Source organism: Sminthopsis crassicaudata, chromosome 1 (assembly GCF_048593235.1).
Source record: "Sminthopsis crassicaudata isolate SCR6 chromosome 1, ASM4859323v1, whole genome shotgun sequence".
Taxonomy (NCBI): domain Eukaryota; kingdom Metazoa; phylum Chordata; class Mammalia; order Dasyuromorphia; family Dasyuridae; genus Sminthopsis; species Sminthopsis crassicaudata.
Window position 1 is genome coordinate 702,516,106 of NC_133617.1, and position 26,625 is coordinate 702,542,730.

General features: G+C 43.0%; 1 protein-coding gene across 1 annotated transcript in view; it reads right to left on the bottom strand.

Moving 5' to 3' along the window:
* CAND2 (cullin associated and neddylation dissociated 2 (putative)) overlaps window positions 1–26,625 on the bottom strand; it is a 36,467-nt gene that overhangs the window by 5,279 nt on the left and 4,563 nt on the right. The window contains 11 exon segments of the mRNA XM_074283866.1: window positions 151–320; window positions 860–955; window positions 2,329–3,831; window positions 4,475–4,616; window positions 5,868–6,160; window positions 6,643–6,782; window positions 7,484–7,589; window positions 9,424–9,680; window positions 10,263–10,386; window positions 13,551–13,705; window positions 18,786–18,929. Coding sequence (XP_074139967.1) covers window positions 151–320; window positions 860–955; window positions 2,329–3,831; window positions 4,475–4,616; window positions 5,868–6,160; window positions 6,643–6,782; window positions 7,484–7,589; window positions 9,424–9,680; window positions 10,263–10,386; window positions 13,551–13,705; window positions 18,786–18,929 — 3,130 coding nt within the window.

Consider the following 26,625-nt stretch of genomic DNA (forward strand, 5'->3'; position numbering starts at 1 on the left):
TAAGTAACCTGGGAGAAGTTGTTAGAAATGGGAGTTGTATTTGCCAGTAAATTAGCGTTGCAATTATTCTCACTGGCCTAGCTGGAGAGGACTCAGCATGGCCTGTCCCTCTATCTATGTCACCCGCCCCACCTTCCGCCACCTGCTTACTTCTCGGATGAGCTCCTTTCGGACCTTGGTCTCATTGTACAAATGGGGAAGTGTGTTGTCCAGAAAGTCCCGGATGAGGGAGGGCTTGTTGTGAGCAGCAGAGTTGAATAAGGCCAGAGCTACCCTTCGGACATTGAGGTCTGAATCCTGAAGAGTCTTTAAGAAATCTCCTGAAAGGTGGGAAGGGAAGGGTTAGAAAAAGAAAATTAAAATCACATATACACACACACCCCTCATCCATTTTTGTTCCCATATATGTGTAGAAGAGTCTTCATTTCCAAAGGGCTTTGAGTCCATCATCTCAAAATCTTCCACAGAGGAAACAGGGCAGGAGTTATTATACCCATTATACAGATGAATCTAATCCAATATGAGTATACATTTATTAAGCATCTACTGTGTACAAAACACTGCACTAAACTACCAGGGATGTAATAACAGACATAATTCCCTTCTTTTCCCTTCTCTCCCCTCAACTAGCTTACATTTTACTACATTTATAGATCAGAATAGGTCTAATAATTTGAGAAGGGAACAAACACTAAGAACATCTCTGTTGCTAACGCTTCATTCAGCAGCCTCTCTCAGCATGAAGCCCCTTTGGATTTGGGGCCTCAATCATTGCTGGGGTGGCTTTGCCCTTTCCTCTTTTTGTTTTTGGCAGTAAAAGTCTTGCCAAGTAACCAAAAATCCAGGACTCCGGACTCACCGATGCAGTCCTTCAGGAGGACGTCAACAGGCTGGGGCTGGTCCGAGATGGTGAATTTAATGGCAGTGACGACGGTACTCCGGGCATGTGGTGAACCTGGTGGGACCCAGAACAAAGCATGACCCACAGAGCCCGGGGGCCGATTCAGGATAACAGCCTTGGTGCCAGGGGTGGGGCAGGATTCCCCCAGGGGCTCCATGACTCTTCCCCTCCATTCCATAGGGAGATCTCACTCCTAGCACTGGCTCTCCTTCAGATCTGGAGCAGCTCTAGCCTTTGCCTCCTTCTGTTCTCAATGAATGGGGAGAATGTATGGGAAAGGACCCTCCTGACTGCCAGCTCTCACTGATCTCCCCAAAGAAATGGGAACCAAAGGGATGATACACAACATATATTCTACCCTTCCTCTGATGGAGTGGGGGGGGGGGGTGACCATGATGATTTGGCAGTATGCTCCAAGATAAAGAACATTCTGGCTTCAAACCCAGCCAGCTTCCAAGCTCAGGGTCCAGGTGCAAGTTACCTGGTGGGGACCACAGAGGGCTGGCCCTGAGAGGAGAAGCCTGTTTCTCACACATGCAGGCTGTGGGCCTGGGCAGATCACACCTCCCAGAGCTCCGGTGATTCTCCAAGACGAGAAGTGGCCCCGTGGGACTGATCTGTTTCGGCAACAGTGGAGGGTTCCCTACACTCATGGTGAAAACACAGGTCTGGACCCAAAGGATAGTCATGTTTTGGGGTGCAATAATCATTGCCTTATCCATATCATGGGACTACTGAGCAGAAAAACAATCATAGAGTGCGAGAGAAATATTTCATTAAGAACAATAAGCAGTATTTACATCAGGGGTCCTCAAACTTTTTAAACAGGGGGCCAGTTCACTGTCCCTCAGACTGTGGGAGTATAGTAAAAACAAAAGCTCACACTCTGTCTCCGCCCCTCAGCCCATTTGCCATAAGTGGGCAGGCCGCATAAACGTCCTCAGTGGCCGCATCTGGCCCGGGGCCGTAGTTTGAGAACCCCTGCATATAGTGCTCTGAGGTATGCAAAAAGCTTTCAGATATCGTCTCGTCTGATTTTCAAACAGCTTTGGGAGCTAAGTGCTATTTGAGTCCTAGTTTACAGTTGAAGAAACTGAGGGAGAGTTTAAGTTACATTGTCCAAATGAGGCTGAATTCTGTGGGCAGTGATCTCTGCAAAGATGGGGGAGCGTGGGTATAAAGTACTGCATATACGGTCAGGGGCACTCTGTGCTGCTTGCTTTCGCTGGGTTTTTTCCCAGAAGGCTAGAATGAAGGCAGCATGGGCCTTTATAAATGAGACCCCACATGGAAAACCGAGAGCTGACCTGCTTTCCTCCTTTTCCTTTCCTGGATGAGAAGAACCAGGAGGCTCTTTGGGGAGAGGAGAGGAAGGTCCCTCTGATCCCGCCAGAAGTGCAGACTCCCAGCCCTCCGCCCATTTTTACCTGCGAGGAGCTGCTTCTGCAGCTGGGCCAGCAGCTGGGAGGGGTTCACCAGGGCCAGCTTCCCCAAGCACTCGGCCACCACGTTGCGGGTCCCTTCCTCGGTGCACTCACAGTGCCTGAAGAGCAGGGCCCAGATGTCGTCCACGTAGGGCTTGAGGGCCTCAGCCGGGGCCGCCCCGATGGTCTCCTTCAGCGAGTGCAGCAGCAGGTACTGCCTCTTGGGCTGGGCCCCGATCTCCCCGAGCAGGAAGGGCAGGTATTCGGGGAGGTTGCGGGCACCCACGCAGCCCAGCGTGTAGGAGGCTGCCGACCTCACCTCCTCGCTGGGCGACGAGAAAGCCTCCACTAACACCGTTTTCACCTCCCGCTGGGACCCCATCCCAGCCACCACGTGGCCCATCTCAGCCAGGGCCAGGAAGGCCAGGACCTTGACTCCTGCGCTGGAACGGGGCGACTGGGCATCCCGGATGAACTGGCCCACGGTGCCGGCCGCCTCCTGGGGACAGGCGCCCACCAGGGCGGCCAGGCACTTGGCCACCGAGTGGTGGGCCTGCTTGTGGAGGGGGGGCGAGCTCGGGCCCGCGTTGTAGATGGGGCCCGTGAGCTGCTTCTTCAGCTCGCCGTAGCCCAGGCGGGGGGCCTGCGTGCCCATCAGGGCCTGGAAGAAGCCCGTGATGGCAGCCAGCGCGCCGGCCTGCAGCAGCGGTGAGTAGACCAGCTGCAGGACCTCGGCCAGCACGGGGCCGCTGGCCTTGGCCAGGGAGGAGGGGTGAGCCTGTGCCAGGGTGGTGAGGAAGCCCACGGCGACCTGAGCCACGTGCATGTCGTTCTCCCCGATGAGCGGGGGCAGCTCCGCCAGCACCGCCTCGATCGTGGCCGGGGGCAGCGCCGTCCGGTAGTTCCGCGCCAGCACGTCCAGGGCCGCCAGGGTGGCCAGCTTCAGGGCCCGCTGATTCTTCCGCAGGAAGGAAGCCAAGATGGGCAGAGCGTCATCAATGATGGGCTGCAGGTCGACGCGGAGCGGGGATCCCGCCACCAGAATCAGCGCCTTGACCGTGGGCAGCCGGGTGATCTCGTTCTTCAGCCGCTCCAGGAAAATGAGCAGGGTGGGCTTCAGCTCGCTCCCCAGCCAGTCTCTCAGGTGCGCCATGATGTGGCCCATGCAGGCAATGGCGCGCTCCTTCACCTCCTGGTCCAGGTCGGCCGCCTTCAGCCTCGTGAGGGTGGCGGTGAATATCTCCTTGACGTAGGGCTGGGGGTCCAAGGTCAAGGGCCGATCCAGGGGCCGGAGGACCTTCACCAGCTGCTGAGTTACCAAGAGGGCCTCCGAGGTGATCTTGTAGAAGGGGTCGGACACGCAGGCCACCACGGGGGGCAGCAGGGCCGGCAGGTGGGTGTGGAAGGCCTCCGCAGGATGGGTGCCCAGGAGCACGTGCAGAAAGGCCAAAGTGTCGATCCGCATGTTGGACGAGCTGGTCCTGTCTGTCAGGGAGAAGATGATGCCTGCAGCCAAAAAGGAGCCGGACACGGGAGCGTTAGCGGGTCTCAGCCTGGCCTCCAGCCCCGGAGCCCTGAGTTCCTGACTCAGACAGGGGGATGGGAGAGTGCTGGATAATTCGGGCAGTTCCCTGGGGCGCAGGGGACCGAATGCTCCGGAAGGTACAGCTCCCGGCCAGCACACCCGGGAAGAGGATGAGGATGGAGACAATGACCAGGGTGGGAGCTGGAGGTACCAGTCCAGAACCTGACTAGGGATGGGATGGGTTAAAATGATCACGGACTGAGAGGGGAGGACTTAGTTTGGATCTCGGCAAACCACAGCCCATGAGCACAGCCCCCTAAGCCAAGAACACGTTTGTATACATGGGGGGCGGGGCGGGGGGGGGATCTGGCCTTAGCCTGAGCAGGTGCACTCCTCTGATTTTCCTGAGGGCCAGAAGGGTTCAGTGCTCTGGCTGAGGTCCCAAAGCTCCGATCGCTTCAGACTCCAGCCCCAAGCTCTTTCACATCACCCGAGATGTGACCCTCACCAGGGCTGGTGCTGCCGGAGGTGGATCTGAGGCCGTTCAGAAGCTTTCCCAGACTCTCCATGAGGAGGAGGCTACACCCAGCCCCGGCCCCACCCTCCCCTCCCAGCCCAGGCTACCTGGCACCAAGGCAGGAATATGCTCGGCCAGGCACCCGGGCAGGACTCCAGCAAGTTCGGTGAGGACGCTGAAGCAGCCTTGGCGAGACTTGATACTCCGGTCCTTGAGCTGTCTCTGGAGAGCCTTGACAATGTGGGGCACCTGGAAGGCATCTGAGGCGCTCAGTGACCAAGCAGAAGACCCCTCCTCCCCGGAAGCTCTGGAGGGGCTGCAGGGCGGATTACTGGCCCACCTTAGCTCCTCATCTGTCTCCGTTGTCCTTTAAGCTCACAAAGGTTTCCCTGGTCTGCAGCTGGCTGGCCCTAGGGCAGACCTGATCCTTCTAGTTCTTCTCCCAGGATCACAGATCTGGACTACCTGGGACCTCAGGGGCCTTCTGGTCCAATTTCCTCATTTTGCTGATCACAGAGAGGCCCAAAAAGGAGAAGCGATTTGCCTGCGTAGCTAGAAGCAGACTCGGGATTTGAACCTGCTCTCTCAGGAGTCTAAACCCCCATTCCCCATTCTATCCCACCGCTAATAACAAGGACTCAGCCAGTGAAGGAAGAATGAAGAAGGCTCATATGACGCCATCCCAACTCATCAATTTCTCTGGGATTAATTAAGAATTCCCAGATTTAAGGGAGAATTATAAATTTTTAAATTTAACTAAAATTTAATAATTAAATTATTAATTTGTTGTTCAGTCATTTCATTCACATCTGACTCTTTGTGAGTCTATTTGAGGTTTTCCTGGCAAAGATACTAGAGTGGTTTACCAATTCATTTTACAGATCAGGAAACTGAGGCTAACATGACTTGCTCAGGATCACACAGCTAAGAAGTGACTCAAACGCAAATTTTCCTGACTGCAGACCCAGCAATCCACACTGCACCACCCAGCTGCCCGGTAGCTGAATATTAAATCAAAGACGACAGAATAGAGGGAAGAAAGCTCTACGGACATCTCTCCCCCTATGCAGCTCAGAGTCATATGGAAAACATCTTAAGAGAACATCAGGTCTTTCGCCCTTATTTTACAGATGAGGAAACGGACTGAGAAGAGAAAGAACTTGCGCTCACATAATGTGGGACAGAGGCCAGTTTCTGACCCGGAAGAGAATATTCTGTCAGGAGCCCTCAAAAGAATTAGCTCATCATTCAGGGGGGAAGTATTTGGGAGTGTCTCCCGAGCTATCTCAGCGTTCCTGCAGAGGGCTGGAGGGGAGTAAGGGAAGGGAATGTCCTTAGTGCACTAAGGGACAATGGAGAGATGAGATCCTTCCTGGCCCCACTGAGCCCATCTTCCTGCTCCCAGTCGGTACACTACTCCCCAAAAGAGCACCACAACCCTGAGGTCCCTCCAGAAAACACGCCCCTGCGGCACCCATTGCCCAGACTCGGGTTCCTCACCTGATTCTGCAGCATGGTGAGGGGAATGTTCTCCTTGCCGGTCACCTCTGAGGTCCGGAGCCAGCTCTGCGTGGGAAGCGTCTGTCTCAGCAGAGAGATGTAGGCCCCGAAGATGTCGGCCTTGACATTCTCCTCCCGCTCCTTGAACCTGCTGATGAGCACCGGAGAGAGGACCTGGTAGAAGTCCTGCAGCAGGTCATGCCGGGTGCTAATGATGGCGGCCACACACTTGGCCGCGGCCCTCCGGACCTTCCAGCTCATGTCATCGTCGTCACTGTACTCGTCGTCACTTTCTAGGGATGGACAATCAAAAGGGATTGCCCGGGGTTAATGGCACGTTATCCTGGGAGTAGTTAATGCATTGCCTTAAAGCTCTCTAGAAAGGTTAGTTATTAATGGTGATGGGACCCAGTGGAGGACCTAGGCCTTGGTCTGATGGGAGCATCTAGAACTTGGTTTGATGGAGGATCTAGACCTTGGTCTGATAAAAGCACTAGAACTTAATCTAATGGAAGATCTAGACATTGATCTAATCAAAGATCTAGACGTTGGTCTGATGGAGCATCTAAGCCTTGGTTTGCTGGAAGGATCTATAACCTGTTCTGATGAAGGATCTAGACCTAGGTCTGATGGGAGCATCTAGACCTTGGCCTGATGAAGAATCTATACTTGGTGTGATGGAGCATCTTTTTCTGATGATCTACATCTTGGTCTGATGGAGGCAAGAGGACCAGCCTGCCATATATCCATGGCCCATCTCAATGGCCACAGCTACCTTGTTCCTCATCATCTCCATCTTCTGTCTCCATCATCTCATCCTCATCACTGTCATAGTTGTAGTTGGGGTCATGGGTCAGGTACTTCAGGCAGAGGTTAGTCACACTGGGAATGTAGGGTCCCATCTCCTTGGGACACCTGAAAATTGGGTGGAGAAAGCAGAATTAAAATTTACTTTGAACCCAGGACCCAACTCCCCTTCAGGATTCTCTCAATCACACTTTCATTGTCTCCCTTTTGGATCTTGCATATACAGAGAGAGGAAAATTAATCACTTTTCCCACCCACTAGTTATTGGACCTTTGGATTCTAAGTTAATTCAATAAAAAAAAAATTCATCTCAAGCTTATTGTATACTGCAAGTCAAAGAGAGACAAAAACAGCCTTGGCTCCTAAAAATCCCTAAAAAGGGATTCAAAGTGTACCTAAATGGGCTGGATCAATCAAATGTTAAGCTCCCTGAGGTCAGGGATTTTCCTTTATGTCTCTATATGCCCAGGACCTAGCACACTGTAGATGCCTAATAAATGCTTCTTATTGGACTATTTCATTATAAAGACCCTTTTCATTGAAATTCTAGGGTTCTATGATCTTTATGTTTATTATTTATAGTTAAGGTTGATTTAAATATTACTAGAGAGGGGAGAGTCACTGAGGGAAGAAGAATGTTTCCACAAGGCCAGAGAAAATGGCTTCAGTGGGTGTGCTCAGGACTATCTCAGCTCCAACCTAACCCTCCTGTTCCCCCTAACCCTATTTCCTCCACCTGCCCTCCCCTCCCTTACCCCTGCCTCTCTCTGCAGCTCTGCCCTGTGCTGCCAGAGACTAAATCACATTACCTCCTCACAAAGGACTCAAAGGCTTGGAAGCAGTACTCTCGCAGCTCATCATCCTCCACTGCGCAAAACCTTACCACTAAAGGCACGATCCTTGGTAGATGGGGACCTGCAGAATGAAAGGACAAGAGGCTTCTGGGCAGAGTCCCACCTAGCAGAACATGCCTCCTGGCGGCCACAGAGCAAGGCCCAGTCCTCAGTTTCCCCCCAAACCTGGCCTGCTCCATCCCAGGAGTCCACAGACCCACGACTCTGATGAGTACCTTATAATAGGTCTAGGTTTACTTCGGGGCAGACCCTTAAACCTTCCAATCCGTTTCCTTCCATTTCCAAGGAGAGTAATAACAAGGGCTTGGGCTAGGAACTTTGTTCTGCAAGATTCAATGACTCACTGAATTTCTTTTAGGGTTAGCTCAGTAATCCCCCACTTGCCATGCCTTAATGCCCTCTTCCTCCTAAATGATGGGACTCCTTTTCTTACTAAAAAAAAAAAAAAAAAAACAGAACCCCCCCCCCAAAAAAAACAATCCTGTATAGATTCAGCCTACTGTTTGTAGCATGTTTGGGGAAAAAAAGATTCAGTGACTCTAATGAAGAGACTAAAAGGGAAGGAACCATACCCAGGAAAATAATATATATGGATCAGTAGATCAATATAGGTTCCAAAGACTATAGCAACAAGAATGGAAAAGAACAAAGCAATGAAATTGTTGGCCAAAGAAGAGATACAGGAAGACACTTTCCTTCTCTCCCATGATCCTTTGTACAAGCAGGGCACAACCAGTGAGAATGTGAAATGTAACAGCAGATTTTTTTTAAATAGTTTTAATTTTTTGAAAAATCTTTTTCTTTTTTCTTTCTTCATATTTACTATGAGGGAGGGATCTCTGGGAAGGAGCAGGGAGAGGAATATAATCAGTTAAACATAAAAATAATATAAATGTAAACAAAATATAAACATAATATAAAAATATGAAATAATAAAACCAAAAGTTATCAATAAAGATTAATTTTTTTTTAAGATGCAATGACTGGTTTGTAGTCTTGAGGACAGAGAGCCAAGGGACTTGGCTTAGGGAAACAATGTTCCCCCTCCCTTCCGCTCACAAGTCCAGTTCTTTGTGCTTTTGGCAGCCCTCAGAGCAGAGAGGCATTTACAGAGTACCCCCTCCCCATTCTGGGATCCCCTAGATCACTTTCCACACCCTTACTAGCTGGCTTTCACCCTTAGCCTTTTGTTCCTAACCTTGACACTTATGTCTCTTCCACTCAGCTCACATTAGTCCCCCTATTCTAGGTGGATCACTCCCAGAGGCTGGAAGCCCCTGAAAGTGCTTTCATTTGAAGATTCAGAAGTAGCCCCCAGTTAGGAAAACCTGACCAGGGGGCTCAGGCATCTTACAGAAAGCTGCATTAGCTAGTTTCTCAGAATCATGGGTAATAAGGAGTTACTCTATGTCTTAAACAGGCCAGCTGTTCCCCTCTTAAGCAGCACGGTTTTAAAATATTCTTCCTTGTATTTTTCCCAATGTTTGACAGCTTTGCTAATTGTAACAGCAGTACCAGGAAACAAGTTACTATTTGCCATTATCTCAATTCCTTATTGAGACACTTTGCGGGGATTTTATTTTTGTTTGTTTTAAATCTTGGCTGTAGAAATTTTCCACAAAGTTGTAGTTTTGTGCAAAATAAGCTACAGTTTCCATAATGCTTGTTTGCAGAATAAATGGAGCTATTCATTAGAGGGGGAGAAGATGCAGCCCTCAGCTGTTTTTCCTGAGTTCACATTTTGGGCTCATGGGAGCCACATCCTTCCTTTTGGCTCAGCTGAATTTTTACCCTAGGAATTGCCCACCTGGGAAGAAAGGTGTCACCTGCTCCCCCTCCTCACTCAAGCCCTCTCCCTTACCCACCCTCCCCCCGAATGCCGAGCCCCACCATACCAACGCGATGGCCCGCCTGCCTGCTGATGCCTCCAATACACTGGATGTAGGTACGGGTGGTGGAGGTGGACGCATCTCCCTCCAGCTCGGTCAGCAGCTGCTCCATGAGCTCCGAGAATAGGTTGGTGCTGCAGGTCATGACCAGGTGGCTCAGGGCGACAATGGCCCGCTTGCGCACGGCCAGGCGGGGGCTGGTGAGCTGTGGGACCAGGCAGTGCAGGATGGAGGAATGGAAAGAGAACAGAGCCCCACCTAATCTGTGGCCAAAGTAAAGAGGAGGGCAATGGTGTCAGACTCCCATCTCTGGGGGTTTTTCCTCCTTTTTTTTTAAACTGCTTCTTTCTGGTTATACATTAATTTTTTTAAAATAAAATTTAAAAAAATTTTTTTAAATACATTTTTTTAGAAATCATTTTAGGAGAAAAAAAAATCAGAACAAAAGGGAAAAACCACAAGAGGAAAAAAAAAAAACAACAACAAAGAAATGAACATATTGCATGTATCAGACTCCGGTCCCTGGACTCAGTTTCCCCAGTCCTATCAGCCCACACCAGCCCACAATGGCCAGATGAGCCTTAAGGGTCATACTCAGGAGGGCTCTGGTATGTAGGTTGAGAGAGGATATTACACAAGTGACATTATACAAGAACTTCACCTTCCTCATCTATGAAATTCCTGCACTGCTTTCCATCAAGGAACGTGGTAAGGATTAAATGAGATCATGAATAAAAATACATTTTGAAAAGTCCAAAATTCTACAAAAATGTGCAACTTGGGGCTCGTGCAGCCTCTCGGACCCCGGCCTGACCTTCAGGCCGCTTTCCTTCCCAGACCCTTACCTGCTTAGCATGTCCGATAAGATATCCAAAGCCTCCAGCTGCACAGACACGTCCTCCTGCTTCCCAATAGCTCCAGTGAGCTGGGAGGTGATCTTTTTACACACATTGGCTGCCATGGCAGAGCCTGGAACATAGGGGTGAGAAACATTGGGAGCCAGCCAAAAGGCTGGATGGAACACTCTGATTCCAGCTTGTGTAACACACACCGAGTGACATATTTGTATTGCCCTTTGCGTAGCATCTGGCATATAGTAGGTGCTTAATAAATGCTTCTTTCCCCTCCCCTTTCCTCTAACTATCCTCAGTCATCAACATGCAGCATCCCTCATCATCACTGGGTCTAACTCCACTATAACAGCAGGTAGGGCTTTTGAGGTTTCAGTGGTAAGGCTCCATCCCAACACCAGTTACAGCTTTTAAGCTGATAAAGAAAAACCATATCTGAAAATATGGGGTGGTGGAGACAGTGCAGGATTTGGAGGCCAAGGGTTCAAAACTCTGCTTTGCCACTGGGTGACTTCCTCAAGGTTGCATAACTATTGTCGGAGCCAGGATAGTGGGAGAATGAAGGATGTACAGCAAGTGGCTCTGGCTCTGCTGTCTGCCTCAGGGGATCCTGGACTAGGAGCCTCTTGTAGCTCTAGGTCTGGGGTCTCATCATTGCGCTCTCCTGCCTGCCTCTAATATGTGTTCTTGGCTCCCATTGGAATGTAAGCTCCATGAGGGAAGACACTGTTTTTCTTTTTGTGTCTGCATCCCATTAGCATAATAAGTAATTGATAATTATTCTCCCTTCCTTGCAAATTCTGTTGCACAAACCTAAACAAAGCCCCAATGTGATAAGGAGATTTCCCTCCCTCAGCCTAAATCCCCATAATGGGTGTCACACATAGGTCTGCTGGAGCCAGGCTTTGTAAAGATCTAGGGATATCCCAGTGGCTTCCCTGATCAATGAGTTGTAGAACTAGCAGGGACCTGGCTGCTCATCTGCTTCTGCCCCTTCACTTTAAAAATGAGGAAACTGAGGTACAGAAAGGGGAACTGAGAGCAGAGCTGAGAGTGGAAGCCAGATTCTCTTAACTCTCAATTCAGTTTTCTTTGCAATATGCTAGTTCTTTCTCCTGAGGCCCCAGGCATGATAATAATGATAAATATAATAATAATGTATTAATATAACAATATATCATCATATCAATATTTATTTAACCATATTACTATTCATATTATGTTAATATTCATATAATTAATTATGTTATTATAATATATAATTATAAAATGATGATAATAATAATAGCCAAATAAATAACCATTTATATAGGGCAGCTAAGTGGTTCAGTGGGTAGAGCACTGTGTTGGGAGACAGGAAGCCCTAAATTCAAATCCAGTCTCAGGCACTTACTAGCTGTGGGCAAGTCACTTGACTCTGCCTCAGTTTTCTCATTTCTCAAATGAGCTGGAGAAGGAAATGACAAACCACTCCAGTATCTTTGCTAAGAAAACCCCAAATCAGATCGAAAAGAGTTGGATATGACTAAATAATAACAAAGCTTTTATATACTAGATTAAGGCTTGTAAAACACTGTGTATATACACTAAGTATAAATGTATCTATATACATATCTATCTATCTAGAGGTACAGATCTATACCTGTATCATGTACTTATGCTGTCTTATTTAATCCTCATAACAATTCTATGAGCTGGGTGCTATCACTATCCCCATTTTAAAGATGAGAAAATGGAGGCAAGGAGAGGTTAAGTGACTTGCCCAGCTAGTAAGCACCTGGGAAGGATTTGAATTCCATGTCCAAGTTCCCAATTTATTTGCATCCCTCTGCCCTTCCCTCAGGGAAGGGTAATGAAGGGATTATTATAAGGACAATGAAGAATGTGACTCCCAGGGACCATCAGTTAGACAATCTATAGGCAATAAATCAGAACTGCCTCCCCATTTCTGGAAAAGACCCAATTAGGTGGAAAACCCAACTCAGCAGACTGTCTAGCAACAATCCAGGATAACCCCGTTGTGAGTCAGCCCCTTATGAAGTCACCAGGCAGCAGGTGCCTCTGAAGGAGATCTTAAAGGAGCACTTACTTAGGACCATTGATCCATAGCCAGAATGCATCTTGGTTTTTGGAGAGAGGGATTTAACACCTGGTGAGTGTAGTGAGGATCAGGGGTACTGCGTGGGGTTCAGAAAGAATCAATATCAATAATCAAGAAATATCTATTACACGGCTCCTGTGTGCCTGGCACTGTGCTGAGCACTGGAGTCTCAAGTTCTCTTGTTTTGTTAATAACTGATTTCTGGAGGTGGTGCCACGCCAGGAGCTCCCAGAATGGGCTGAGCAAGACTAGAGTCCCCGGGAGAATGCTCTTCTGCATTGCCAGGCTTCATGGATTGAGCCTTCCCCCTCACAGAGGGTGGGGACTACTCTTTTCCTGCTGAGCTGAAATGAAAAAGGGCCACATACTTGGGCTTATGTCCTACTTCTGCTATCTACTTGCTTCATGGTCTCAGGCGAATTATAAACTCCAAGCCTGTTTCCTGCAAATATCAATTCTCCCTCTACTTGCCTCATAGGGTTATAGTGTGAGAGTGAGCTAATGTATAGCCAAGTGATACAGGGAATGGAGTATTGGATCTGTAATTAGGATGACCCAAGTTCAAAATCTAGCTATAGACCCTTACTAACTGTGTGACTCTAGGCAAGACCTGTCTGCCTCAGTTTCTTCATCTGTATAATGAGCTGCAAAAGAAAATGGCAAATTACATCAGTGTCTCTGACAAGAAAACCCCAAATGAGATCACAGAGAGTCAGACAGGAGTGAAAAATGACTGAACAAATATAGAGCTGTTGCTATGACTATTATTGTTCATAACAATTGCCAAGGAGCAGGAAGGATTGAGGTTAGCCTTTTCAAAGTAAAATTATTCTTCTAGATGCAGCAGATGTATTTTGAACAAACAGCAGGCACACCCAACTAACTAACTAGGCTAGTTTGGGTGTGGTCCTTTATCAGAAGGCAGAGGGATGGAGACAGTTTGATTAAGAATTTCCAAATTCAAATCTTGCCTCAGAATCACTAGTTGTGAGACCAGGTTAGCCAAGCCTCAGCCTCTCTGTGCCTCAGTTTCTCAATCTGTAAAAAGAGGGGATTGGTTTTAAAATCTCTTCCAGTTTTAAATTCAGTATCCTAGGAATACAGAATTCATTTAGTCAATAAAGGTTAGCTTCCCCCAGAAATCCCAAGATTATCTACAGAGGGGGTATGGGGTTCAGTACCTGTAGATACAGGTGGGAGTTCAGAGATGACAGTTTTCAGACCCATGCCAGAAATATCCCTGAGCTGCTCTTTGTCAGACAACATGTTGGTGCAGAGGGTGTCCACAATGGTCTCCACCTGGTACTCCTTCACCTTGCCCACCAGTGGCCCCAAGCTACCAAGAGAAAGGAGAAAAGAGTCCCAGACCTGAAGTGACATGCTCACCTTCAAAAACTCCCTCCTGCCAATGCCTCAGAATTAGCCTGAAGTAGGAGAATTCAGATGAAATTTCCGGATCTCACAGAAATGATAGAGGCTTTTCTATAGGCTACCATTTTGCTAGATTCTTAGGATCACATCTGAACTTCTTGACTTTCTCAGGGCTTAAATAAAGAGACCATGGAATGGTATTCCTGAGTAACCTCTAAGTCAATGCAGGAAGTCCCCAGTCCACCATTCCCTACTATCCTCACTTTATTTCCATTTTTTCTATCCCTATTTTCTATTCTTAATCTTTCATTCCTACTCATTCCTTTTCTATCCAATAAGTGTTTATTGTTTAATTATGTGGCCACTTCAGACTGAGGTGATATAAAAAATGGAGATCTTAATGAATGATAACTTATTAGAATGGTGATAATACGAACTATGAAATACAAATAAATACCTGTGGATTAATAATAAGGTTTAACAGAATTCCTAAAACGGAAATGTAAATTTTATCTCACAGATATCACTGAGAACTGGGGGATAGGCTCCATGACTAGAATCTGGTATCAGGAGGGAAAGGAACAAATTGGATAAAAAAGTCTGGTGGAGTATTCTTGGAATAGAATGAGTGAAATAAAATTTACTTAGCACTTGCTCTGCTATCAATCCCGTGGTACTGAAATATAAGACAGTCCTTGCCCTCAGAGATTCACATTACAACGTGGGACACACAACCAAGAGAGATTTCATTGCAGGTCAGATGAAAAGATCTCTGAGGGCACAGCTGCCAAGTGGATAGCAATGTCTTCCATTTAGTATGACTTCAGCTGTTATCCAGAAGAACGAAACCAGAATAGGGATCTAACACTGAGGGAAGAAGCAGCATGATGGAGGACGCAGCAGAAGTCATATTATTATTGGAGTCTCCTAATGACTGCAAAAAAGGCCTGGCACAGAAAATAGAGTCAATGTTAAAGTCAGGAAGATCTGAGTTCAAATTCTAGGCAAAGACGACCTGTTAATGCTTCAAACAAGTCTTAGGCATATGTAACTGATGATAGAGATAATAGAGCCTTCTTATGAGAAGTGCTCTATACCAATGAAGTCATAGACCACATAAAAACTATTGCTACTAATGAGTGTAGGCCAGATGGAAAAAATGAATGAAGGCCCAAAACAGATGATCAAATATGATGACAATTGATGGACGACTTCAGCTATTAGAACAAGTGGTGAGTCCTTTTTCTGCTGCAAGCAGAAATATAGGATTACTTGGGTGAACTAGATACATGTGGCACATTACCTGCAGTAACAACAAACATTATTATTGCATTCATTATTTATCAAATGTATTAAATCAAATATTTATCAAATTATTATCAATAATTATTATAGCAGTCAAAATGTCCAGTGATTGAGAATGGCAGTAAATAAATAGCATTATTATGCAAAATACAAAATTAATTAAGTGAAATACATAATTAATTAAATAAAATATATTGGTAACAGAACAAAAACACAAAGGAATCTGGGAAGATTTAAAAGAAATAACCCTAAGGAAGAGAAACAAAACCAAAGAGTCAACATAAGTAGCTGTTACTACATGAAACTAAAAATGAAAGAGATTAAATGGGCAATGACTCTTCACTCTTAATCTATTGCCTTGGGATTTGAAGGAAATTTAAATTTAAATACTTACTAAGAAACTTATTTGGTTTTATTGATATTAAATTTTTATAAGATACTAAAAATGACAACAAAGAGAAAACAGAACTATTCAACAATGGTTCTTCTTGTTTTCTCTACTGAGGAGAAGGATCTTTAGACTTAAAAGTCAAAAAGAAAATTAAAGCCCAAAATCAGTGGAATCATTGAAGATGGCAATGAGCTAAAACCTAGACCAGAAGATAATAAAAAATAAACAATTGACAATGACCAATGAAAAACCATGAGGAGAAAGTAACTTTTTGTTCACTGAAAAAAAAAAATTAAGTTCAATAACCAAAAAAAAGAAAAGACATAATCTATGAAAAGCAAGAAAGGTCTTACAGGCCTGTAGATGCTCAATTGTTATCTTAAAGTCCATGCAGGTTCATTAATCAATTCCATTTGTATTAAATACATCTTGCAGGCCCCAAGTTGTTTACCTATTGTCTCTTCCATTAGAATGCCCCCTCCCCAAATAATGTAAGCTCCTTGAGGGCAGGGACTATATTTTTGCCTTTGTTTGTATCCCCACAATGCCTGGCACATAGAAACTACTTAATCAAAATTTTAGGACAGATTATTTAAAGGATGCTCTGTGAACACTAGAAAAATGGGACTCACTCTCTGAGTCAGCATGAAATGGGCAAGAACAAGTCAGATCAGACTAAACTTATTTGCAAGTTTTGATTGAATTTCTATACTGTAAATGACTACCTGGATTTCCAGATATCTTTTGGCAGTTTGCCATGACATAATAGAAAAGATGGAAAAAAAACATTCTGAGTGAAGATACAGTCACATGGATTCAGAAACTAGTTGAGAAAGCAGGCCCAAGAAACCATGATTAGAAAATGGTTTAATTTATGCACATTTTGTAGCGACATTATACAGTCAGCAGTGTCTCTAAAGAGATCATAAAGGAGAGAAAAAGACCCATATGTGCAAAAATGTTTGTGGCAGCCCTTTTTGTGATGTCAATGAAATGGAAACTGAGTGGATGCCCATAAGCTGGAGAATGGCTAAATAAGTTATGGTATGTGAATATTATGGAATATTATTGTTCTGTAAGAAACAATCAGCAGGCTGATTTTAAAGAGGCCTGGAGAGACTTACATGAACTGATGCTGAGTGAAATGAGCATGATTATCAGATTAACATACATGACAACAAGATTATATACATGATCAATCCTGATGGATGTGGTTCCTTTCAACAATGAGATGATTCAAACCAGTTCTAATTGTTCAGTGATGAAGAGAGCCATCTACACCTAGACAGAGGACCATAGGAACTGAATGTGGATCATAACATAGCATTCTCTCTTTCTGTTGTTGTTTGCTTGCATTTTGTTTTCTTTCTCATTTTTTCCCTTTTTGATCTGATTCTTCTTGTGTAGCAAGATAATTGTATAAAAATGTACTCATATGTTGTATTTAACATGTTTAACATAGATTGGATCACTTGCCATGTAGGAGAGGATGTGGGGGAAGGGGGGGAAATTTGGAACACAAGATTTTCTATGTATATGTTTTAAAAATAAAAAGCTTTAATTAAAAGGAAGGAAGGAAGGAAGGAAGGAAGGAAGGAAGGAAGGAAGGAAGGAAGGAAGGAAGGAAGGAAGGAAGGAAGGAAGGAAGGAAGGAAGGAAGGAAGGAAGGAAGGAAGGAAGGAAGGAAGGAAGGAAGGAAGGAAGGAAGGAAGGAAAGAAGATGGTTCAACATAGATTTGGAGGGAGATCTTTGATGAAGGTGTCCTAAAGGTTCTGTCCTTGGTTCTATTCTGTTCAATATATTTATTAATCTCTAGAATGATGTTATATTAATCAAAATTGTCAGTGACAAAGTTGTGTGGAATAACAAAAATATCAGATGTCAGAATTAGCATTGAAAAAAAAAAAAGACTGACAGTATAGAATAAGAATTTTTAACCTGTTGTCAATCTGGATGCTTTTGACAATCTGGCAAAACTTAGAGACTCCTCAGGTATATATTTTTAAATGCATAAAATAAAATGCATAGAATTACAAATGAAGCCAGTTATAGAAAAATACAGTTATTAAAAGTATTTAAAATCAAGTTATTGGATCCTAGGCTAAACACACCTGGTTTAGAATGATGAGCCAGATCTAAGAAGATTATGTTTGCCTTTATTAAATTTCAAGTTCTAGATTTGAGTTTAAAAATTCAACCTCACAATTACAGAATGAAAGCTGAGGCTAGACAGAAGTTCATGTGAAGACAGAGGTGTTTAATGGATTCAAAAGGAATTAATACAAGTGAATAGTCTGACAGGATGATTTTAATGGTGTCAAATATAAGGAGGTGATGGTCCCATTGTCCTGTGCCCTGGTCAGTATGAATATGCCCTGAGTATTGTGTTTACTTCTGAGAAAGGCAAGCTGAAGAGGGTCAATAATCAAGGACTGACCTTTATCTCCTCTCCCCTTAAGCCCTGGCCACAGAGATGCTCTATATCCATTTTACACTGAACCCCTAATCCCACAAACAATCTAGCAAGCTGATGTCATCAGTTACCAGGACAGCTAGATGAGAGCATGTGGACCTATTTCTGTGTTACTAGATAAACCATTCAGAGTCCAGTTCTAGTGGGAAAACAGGGAAGGGAAGGAAAACACCATTGATAGATATGAAGGATATGATGAATAACATAGGCTAGAAAGTTAGTACTATTAAATGGAGAAATCATAAATGAATCCCCACAGAAGCCATTTGGCTAGGAGAAAAGGGCAATCTAGTTCAGAATCTTTCAAGGGGATAAATTATAGAGGTGTCAAATTAAAGATAAAACATTCAAGACTTTCTGAATGAGACTAAAATGTAATTGAGAAATGCTTAATAAAATAAATAAAGATATAATACAACATGGATTATTGTCCATGTATACATATCCATTGTCCATATAAGTAATGATTTTCTAAGTCAACATGTGGCCCACAAGAATCCATTTCTTTTTGAGTTTAACATCAGTATTGTACACTGTTCCCAGAACCCTCACCCTATTTTTAGCCCTCTGTCCCAGTACTGACCCATCCCAGTCTTTCCTTCTACCTTCTATTTTCTATCATTGTGACCTCCAGGTTCTCTGACAATCATACTTTAATCTCAGCTACTCTGGTCTCAACTCAGTGAGGATCTTCCCTTCCCTTGACCACCCTCAGTTAGAAGGGAATTCCCTTTCTCTGCTTTCCAGAACTTCCCTGATGGGGAATTCCTTCCTCACCATTCTGATACCCTTCACTCAGGTCCCCATGTGGTCAACTCTGTACTTTCTAAGCTATTTTAGAGAATGGATAATGATTTCTTCAGGTCTCCACTTACCATTTGACTGCTAAATTCTGCACCTCTCCATTCTTATCTTCTAGAAGCTTTAGCAACATCTTCACCACCTTCTTCTCACTGTCCTCATCCAGCTTAATGGAATCCTTCTGCAACTCCAACATCAGGTCATTGGTGGCCATGAATCTGTAAGGAGAAGAAGTTTTAAGCAGGCCCAACTAGCTGTATGGGAATCTACGGTGGAAAGAGTAGAGTAAGGAAACAATGGAGCTTGAATCTGGCCCCTGATGCTTAATGAGATAGGGGACAACCAACAAGTTCCTTAATTTCTCTTAGCTTCAGTTTCCTCATCTGTAAAATGAAAAAGATATCTGTTCTTCCTACATCACAAGGCTACCTTAAAGAATCAAATAATATCCATCCATTCATTCATTTTACAAACGTTTGAGGAGTATTTATTATGGTGCTAGGTCCTGGGGAGTAAAAGACAAAAATGAAACAATCCCTGCCCTCAAGGAGCTTATTTCACTATCAATGGGATGCAGTATATACACAGATGAATCAATATGAAACACATACAAAGTAAATTTAGTGGAAGAGTCTGGAAGGAAACAACAAGGGTACCCATAGGAAGTGTCACGTGAGCTGAACCTTGATTCCAAAATTCTGGGAAGTGTGCATCCCAGGCCTCAGAAAAAAATTACATCAAAGACATAGAAATGGGTGACAAGATCATGTGCAAAGGATAAAAACAGGCCACTTTGCCCATTTGAGAGTACATACGGGGAGTAATGTATAATGGGTCATATAATCAGAATTTGCTTGCCTTGTCAAGGAGATGGAAAGGGAGGGGCCATTTTATTGATAAGGAACTTAGAAACTGACCATTAAGTAATTAACTCAGAATCTCACAACTACTGTCTGGGGGGCAGGACTTGAACTCGGGTCCTGGGTCCTATTCCCTGTGACATGCTGAGTTATGTCCTGAATGGTTTTATCACAGATTCAGAGCTAGATGGGACTTTAAAGCTCATCTACTCCAACCCTCTCTTTTTCTTGTCAAGTTTTCACTCTTACCTGCCTCTAATTTATAATAGAGATTCAATAGAGGGTCATCTGTCACAGCAAGGTTTACAAAGGTTTTATGAGCTCATGTGTAAAGTAAGCATTATGCCCATTTTATAGATGAAAAAAAGGAGGCTCTGAAAACTTAATAGCCCAAGACTAACAGGTCATACTAGTAGATCTAGCCAGGATGCAACTCCAAGATGGGTGTTCATTCCACTAGACCACAATCCTTCTCTGTTACAAGTGATTGCAGTTTTCTTGCTTAAACTCCTTGCATTACTTGGGATGTTGGAAGAGGCCAGTGCAAAGTCTTCTATTCTACAATCTTCTCTTTTTGCTTTTGACGTTCATTCACCCAACAAGTGTTTAAACACCTACTATGTGCTAGGCACTAAGTGTTCAGATGCAATGATAAAACAATCCCTATTTTCAGGGAATTGACATTCTACTTGGTGACAGAGAAGGTAACAGGTAATAGTGTTTAGAACACTGGACCTGGAGTGAGGAAATGAGGAAGACCTCTGGGTCCAAATTCTGCCACAAATACTTAATAGCTATGCTTTTCAGGCAAGTTGTTTAATATCGGTTTTTTCCTCTGTAAAATATAGTAATATCTACTACTGCTACCAATAAAATACCTATCTCACCTGGTTGTTGAGGATCCAATGATGTGTATTTGTATGGCAAAACAAGTTGTAGTATATGACTGTGATGGAATACTATTGTGCTATAAGAAATGATAAGCTCAGTAAATTTAGAAAACATGGAAAGACTTGTATGAAATAATGAAGAACAAAATGAGCAGGAGCAAGAAAACATTACATATAATAATAATTTTTTTCTAAGAACAACTTTGAACTATGTCATTTTGAGTATTATAAATACTTAAATCAAGCACAAAGGACCGCTATCCACCTTCAGAGAAAGACTGATAAACATATGTGTATGACTAATGTAGAAACATGTTTAATACAATTGTATGTGTATAACCAAATTAGATAGTTTGCCATCTTGGAGATGGAAGGGAGGGAGAAAAAACTGGGAACTCAAAATCTTATAAAAGTGAATGTTGAAAATTATCTTTACATGGAGTTAGAAAAACTAAAACACTATTATGAGTGTGTGTGGGAAGTAAGTATAATATAGTTTCACACATACACATAAAATAGACACGTGTCTAATGGTAGCCTCCCCTAAGGTAGGGCAAGAAGGGAGGGAGAAAAAAATAGCAGAGGATGAGAGAAAATTCACAAGGAAGCACAGAAAATCAAGGGAGCTGATGTCTATTTCAATAATCCAGGTAAGAGATGATGAAGGCCAGAACCAGGTTGGTGACAGGTTGGAAAGAGGAATATATTGGGGAGATATATTGGGGCAGGAGACTGGACCAGATCTGGTGACAGATTGGATATAAAGAGGAAGGAGAATGAGGAAGAATCAGTGATTGCTTGGAGTCTGTGAACCTGAGTGACTGGAAGGATAATGGTTTGCTCAAAAAAAAAACAAAACCAGAAATTAAGACAGTAGGCTGTGTATGTTCCTCTATGGATATGATGAGTGAGAGCGGCAGAGATAATGACTACAGCTATAAGAATGTTGAATCTAAGATGTCAATGCCTCCAAAATCCAGTTGGAACTGTCTATTGGGCCCAGGTTTCTTAAACTTTTTCTACTCATGATCCTTTTTCACCCAAGAAATTTTTATACGACTCTGGGTATACGTATATATATAATAGGCATACAGATCTAACATTTACTAATAATAAACTATAATGTTGTGATCCCCACATTCAGCTACATGACCTATATGGGGCCACAACTCACAGTTTAAGAAGCTTTGCCCTAGGCAACTGGCAATGGAAGGCAAGTGCTCTGGAGAGATGCAGATCTTGGAGTCATTTACTTAGAGATAATTGTTAAGCCCATGGGAACTGCTGATATGAGAAAGGGTGATTCTGGGTTCTATGAGAAATAGATTATGATCCACTGAAAAAAGAGAGAAGGAATTTCTAGACAATGAGGAGGAAAAACCGCGATAGAGCAGTTATGAAAAGCAAGAAGGAGAAAGGGTCTCACAGGAAAGAGAATGGTCATTCACATTCAAGAGGGAAAGAAGGAAGGCTGAGGAAAAGTCTTCAGAATTAGCAGTAACTTGCTAGCAGTAGATTTGGTAACCTTGGAGAGGAGAGTTTCAGTTAAGGGATGGAGTAGAAGATAGATTACAAGAAGGGGAGAAGATGAGGATGAGATGAGAAAACAGAACTCTTGGAAGGGAAGGAAAATGAGGGAATGATAGAATCAATGTATTTTTTAAAAAATTATATGTAAAGATAGATTTCAACATTTGCTTTTATAAGCCTTTTGTGTTTCAATTTTTTTTTTCTCCCTCCTTCTCTTACTTTCCCCCTCCTCAAGTCAGCAAATTGTCTGATATAGGTTATACATGTACAATCATGTCAAATTTATTTCCACATTACTCATATTGTGAAAAAAGAATCAGAACAAACGGGAAAAACCAGGAGGAAGAAACTACCAAAAAAAAAAAGGGGGGGAAATAATATGCTCCCATCTGCAATCAGATTCCATAGTTCCTTCTCTGAATGACCTGCTTTTCAACTGCATTTAACCTGTTATATTGGGTATTACATTGATCTTTACATGAATGTTATCTCCATCAGTGATTGTAAGTTCCATGTGGGCAGACCTGTGTCCTTTAAACTCTGTATCATCCCAGGCCTAAACAGAGTGCTTAGCACACAAGAGGTGGTTAATAAATAGTTGTTGCTGGGCTGATGGGAAGGCTAATGGTCTTTGGCCCTTCTGAGAAGATTGAGTCTCTCTCTCTCACTCTCTGATGCTTGCACTTGAATATCACCTAGACACCACACTTAAGGAGGGCACTGCTGGCAGAGGAGGACTCAGGGGCAGGAAGTCAACTCCTGGCATGAAGAGACCAAGAAGGTTGTTCTGACCAAAAACTTTCTTAGATAGTTTATTATAGGGGCAGCTAGGTGGCGCAGTGGATAGAGCACCAGCCTTGAATTCAGGAGGACCCCAGTTCAAATCTAGTCTCAGACACTTAACACTTCCTAGCTGTGTGACCCTGGGCAAGTCATTTAACCCCAGCCTCAGGGGAAAAAAAAAAAAGGATAGTTTATTACACTGTTTGAAACTTCACCATTAAAAATTATTCTTGTACAGGTTAAAGATTAAAACAAAGGTCCCATATTCACTAAAATGTTTGTAACAACTTTTTGTGGGAGACCTGATTGAAAACAAAGTAGATGCTCATGTATTGGGGACCTACTAAGCCAGATGCAGAACATAAATGAATGGCACCTTAATGTAATGTTAAGAAATGATAACTATGAAGAATATGAGAAGTATGGAAGACTTAAATGAACTGATGCAGTGAGGTGACTAGAACCAGGAAAGTGATACTCATAATGACTACAATACTGTTAATCGGATGCATAAAATAGAACTGAATACTGTGTAATGACAATAACCAAGCTTGAACCAGAGAAACACTGAGAAAATGCATCACCTTCTCTTAGGATTAAATGGTAGACCTGGAATCAGGAAGTTTTGAATTCAAATTCAGCTGCAGACACTTATTATTTGTGTGCCCTAGGCACATTACTTAACCCTGTTTGCTTCAGTATATTTATCTGGAAAATGGGGATAATAGTAGTACCATGGGGATAATAGCAGTACCTATCTCTGAGTCATCATGAGGATCAAATGAAATAATTATAAAGCACTTAGTATTGCATCTAGAACATAGAAAGTGCTATATAACTATTAACTATTATCTTTACTATTATTCATCATAGAAGCAAAGGACTGTGGATGTAAGAAATTGTATCTATCGCCAGACATAGTCAAGATGTTCACTGGTTTTGTTCAATAGCCCTTTTAGACTCTTTTAAAATTGTTGTCAGAAGGGACAGCTCACTGGATAGAAGAGAGGCAGGAACATATCTGGAAGTTAATGAGATATGAAAAATGAAGGGCAGCAATTAAAACAAAACTTTTTAAAAATTACTTCATTGACTCAAGTCTTTTAAGTCTCCTGGATTACACTATGGACAAGCAACTGATGCTGAGAAAAATAATGGTGAGAAAAAATGGGTTAGAGGAGAAAGGTGGACGGGGGTGAGATGAATTGGAAGCCACTTAAGTACAATAATGATGGCAATGGGGGAGATCCGATGCAGGAAAGAAGGGCTCTCAGAGGATAGGAGCAAACTTTGTAACTTCTGTGCATTGATATGCATATGCACATCAATAAAGATCTAGATTTGATTTTTAGTTCTTTTAAAAATCTAACTTACTCTGAATACTCAGCAAGGTTCCATAAGGAAATTGAGGTCCAGGGATGTTATTTGTAAAATTAGAGATTATATGACATTTAGCATCCCTCCCCCCTCCTATTATTATTATTATTATTGACATTTAGCATCCTTCTATCATCCTGCTTTCCTAGATGGCATAATGGATATAGCCCGAAACCTGAAATCAGAAAGACCCAAGTTCATCTCAGATAATAAGTTGTGACTGCGGGAAAATCATATAACCTCACTGCCTCAATTTCCTCACCTATCAAATGGGGATAATAACACCTACTTCACAAGGTTCTTGCAAAGACCAAATGAAATAACAAGTGTACAATTCTTTGAAAACCTTGATTGTTATATAAATATTTACTATTATTATAAAGAAATGACTGCATGTGAATATAATAGAATACTATTGTCTTATGGGAAAGAATGAGTTAGATGGCACAGTGGGTGGAGTATAGTCCTTGAGTCAGAAGGATCTGAGTTCATCTTACCCTAGCTGTGTGACTCTAGGCAAGTTACTTAACCCCAATTGCCTCATCAAAATAATAATAATAGTAATAATGAAAGGAACAGTTTCAGAGAAATCTGGGAAGAGCATAAGATTGTAAACTCTTTGGGCGTAGAGACTATCTTCTGCCTCCTTTTTTGGTATCTCTAGCACTTAATATAACACATAGTAATTGTTTAATAAATGTTTACTGATTGATTGCATGAATTGATTCAGAGTGAAGTAAGCAAAACTAAGAGACTAATTTATAAAATAACAATATTGTAACAACCAACAACTTTTAAAGAATTAAGAACTCTGATCAATTCAATGGCTTACCATGATTCCAGAGGACCAATAGGGAAACATGTTATCCACCTCTGACAGAGAAGTGATGGACTTAAAATATAGAACAAGATACATAGTTTTTAGATATAGGCAATAGGTAAGTTTGTTTTATCTGACTATATAATGTGTTTCGAAATCTTTTCCCTTTTTTTCAATAGGGGTGGGAAGAAATGAGGAAAGTAAATTGAAAATAAAACAAAGGTTTAAAAAAATTAAAAATTAAGATTCTGGATTGGAATTCAAGTCTCCTAATTCTAAGTTCAGGGTGCTCTTTCCACTTTGCTGTGGGACACTGGGTGCAAATACATCTGGTAAACTCTTTAAGACCAAAGAACCTCCCTCTGGGGGCATCAGCAGCAACTGCTCAGATTGACACCAACAGGCTCTCCATCCAGATGCCATCTTTATGTTATTTATAGCCTATGGCTGCCTGGGCTCTGCCTGAAAGACAGGGAGAAAGCTCCCTGTTATTTCTTGCCTTTGGGTGCCAGGAATGGCCTGACTCAGGACTGCATGAGACCCAGGGATATCAGGAGTTGGAGGACAGCGGTTTTTGTGAATCTCTCCACTCCTAACAGTGCACAAAGAAGTTAGCTCCAAAAAAAAGGATCTTGAAGTAGGAGGCAGGAATTCCAGAGTACAGTTCCAGATCCACCAGTCCCCAGCTACCTGACTTTGGGCTACTGCCTTGCACTCCCTTTCTTGGGCTTCAATTTCAATATCTGTAAAAAAGCTGGTTTCTAAGAACCTTCATCTCTTGAGCACGCCATGTTCTATTATGTTCTAAGGCTCTTTTTAATTGTAACATTCTGTACTTACTAAGTAGTTATTGAAGTTGTATTTAGTATTTACAAGTATTAAACTTTCCAGTTGTAACAGTCTATGTTTAATCAATCAACACATATTTATTAAATACCTACTATGTGCCAAGCACAGTGCTAGGATTACAAAAACTGAAACAATCTTTATTCACAGGAAACTTACATTTTGATAGAGAAGATAACAATAATGTACATAAATATATACAGCATAAACATAAATAAAGATAACATGTACAAAGTAGTTCAAGCTTAGGTAATTTGGGATAATGGACTTTGATAGTTGGGAATATCTGAAAAGACTTCATTAAAGATGGCACCTGACTTCAAATGGAAGAGAGGAAAACTGCATTCCAGGGGGACATCTGGAACCCCAAAGAGATGGGGCATGACTAACAGAAAAAAGGTCTTTTAGCTTGGATCACAAACAGTAGAATAGGAGACTGATAATGTTCATTAAGGCAGAAAAGACAAGATGGGAGTAGATCATGTCTGGTTTTAAAAGCTAAATGAAGGGGTTTACATTTTATCTTAGAGGCAACAGGAAGGTACTGGAGTTGATTGAATGGGGTGGAGGAATTACAAGTCTATTTTCTCATATTTATATTGTAAGGCCACTTCCAAGTCTCTATGTGTTGAGATCTCTCAATTCTCAATTCTACGGGCTTATAGTATAGGCTCAAAAAATATCCGCTAACTGATGGATTGAATTTGGTTATAATTATAGTACCCACTTGGCTTTTGGATTTTGTGAGGAGTGGCAATGATGAGTGATGACTAGGGACTACCAGGATACCCCAACTCACCTCCAGTGA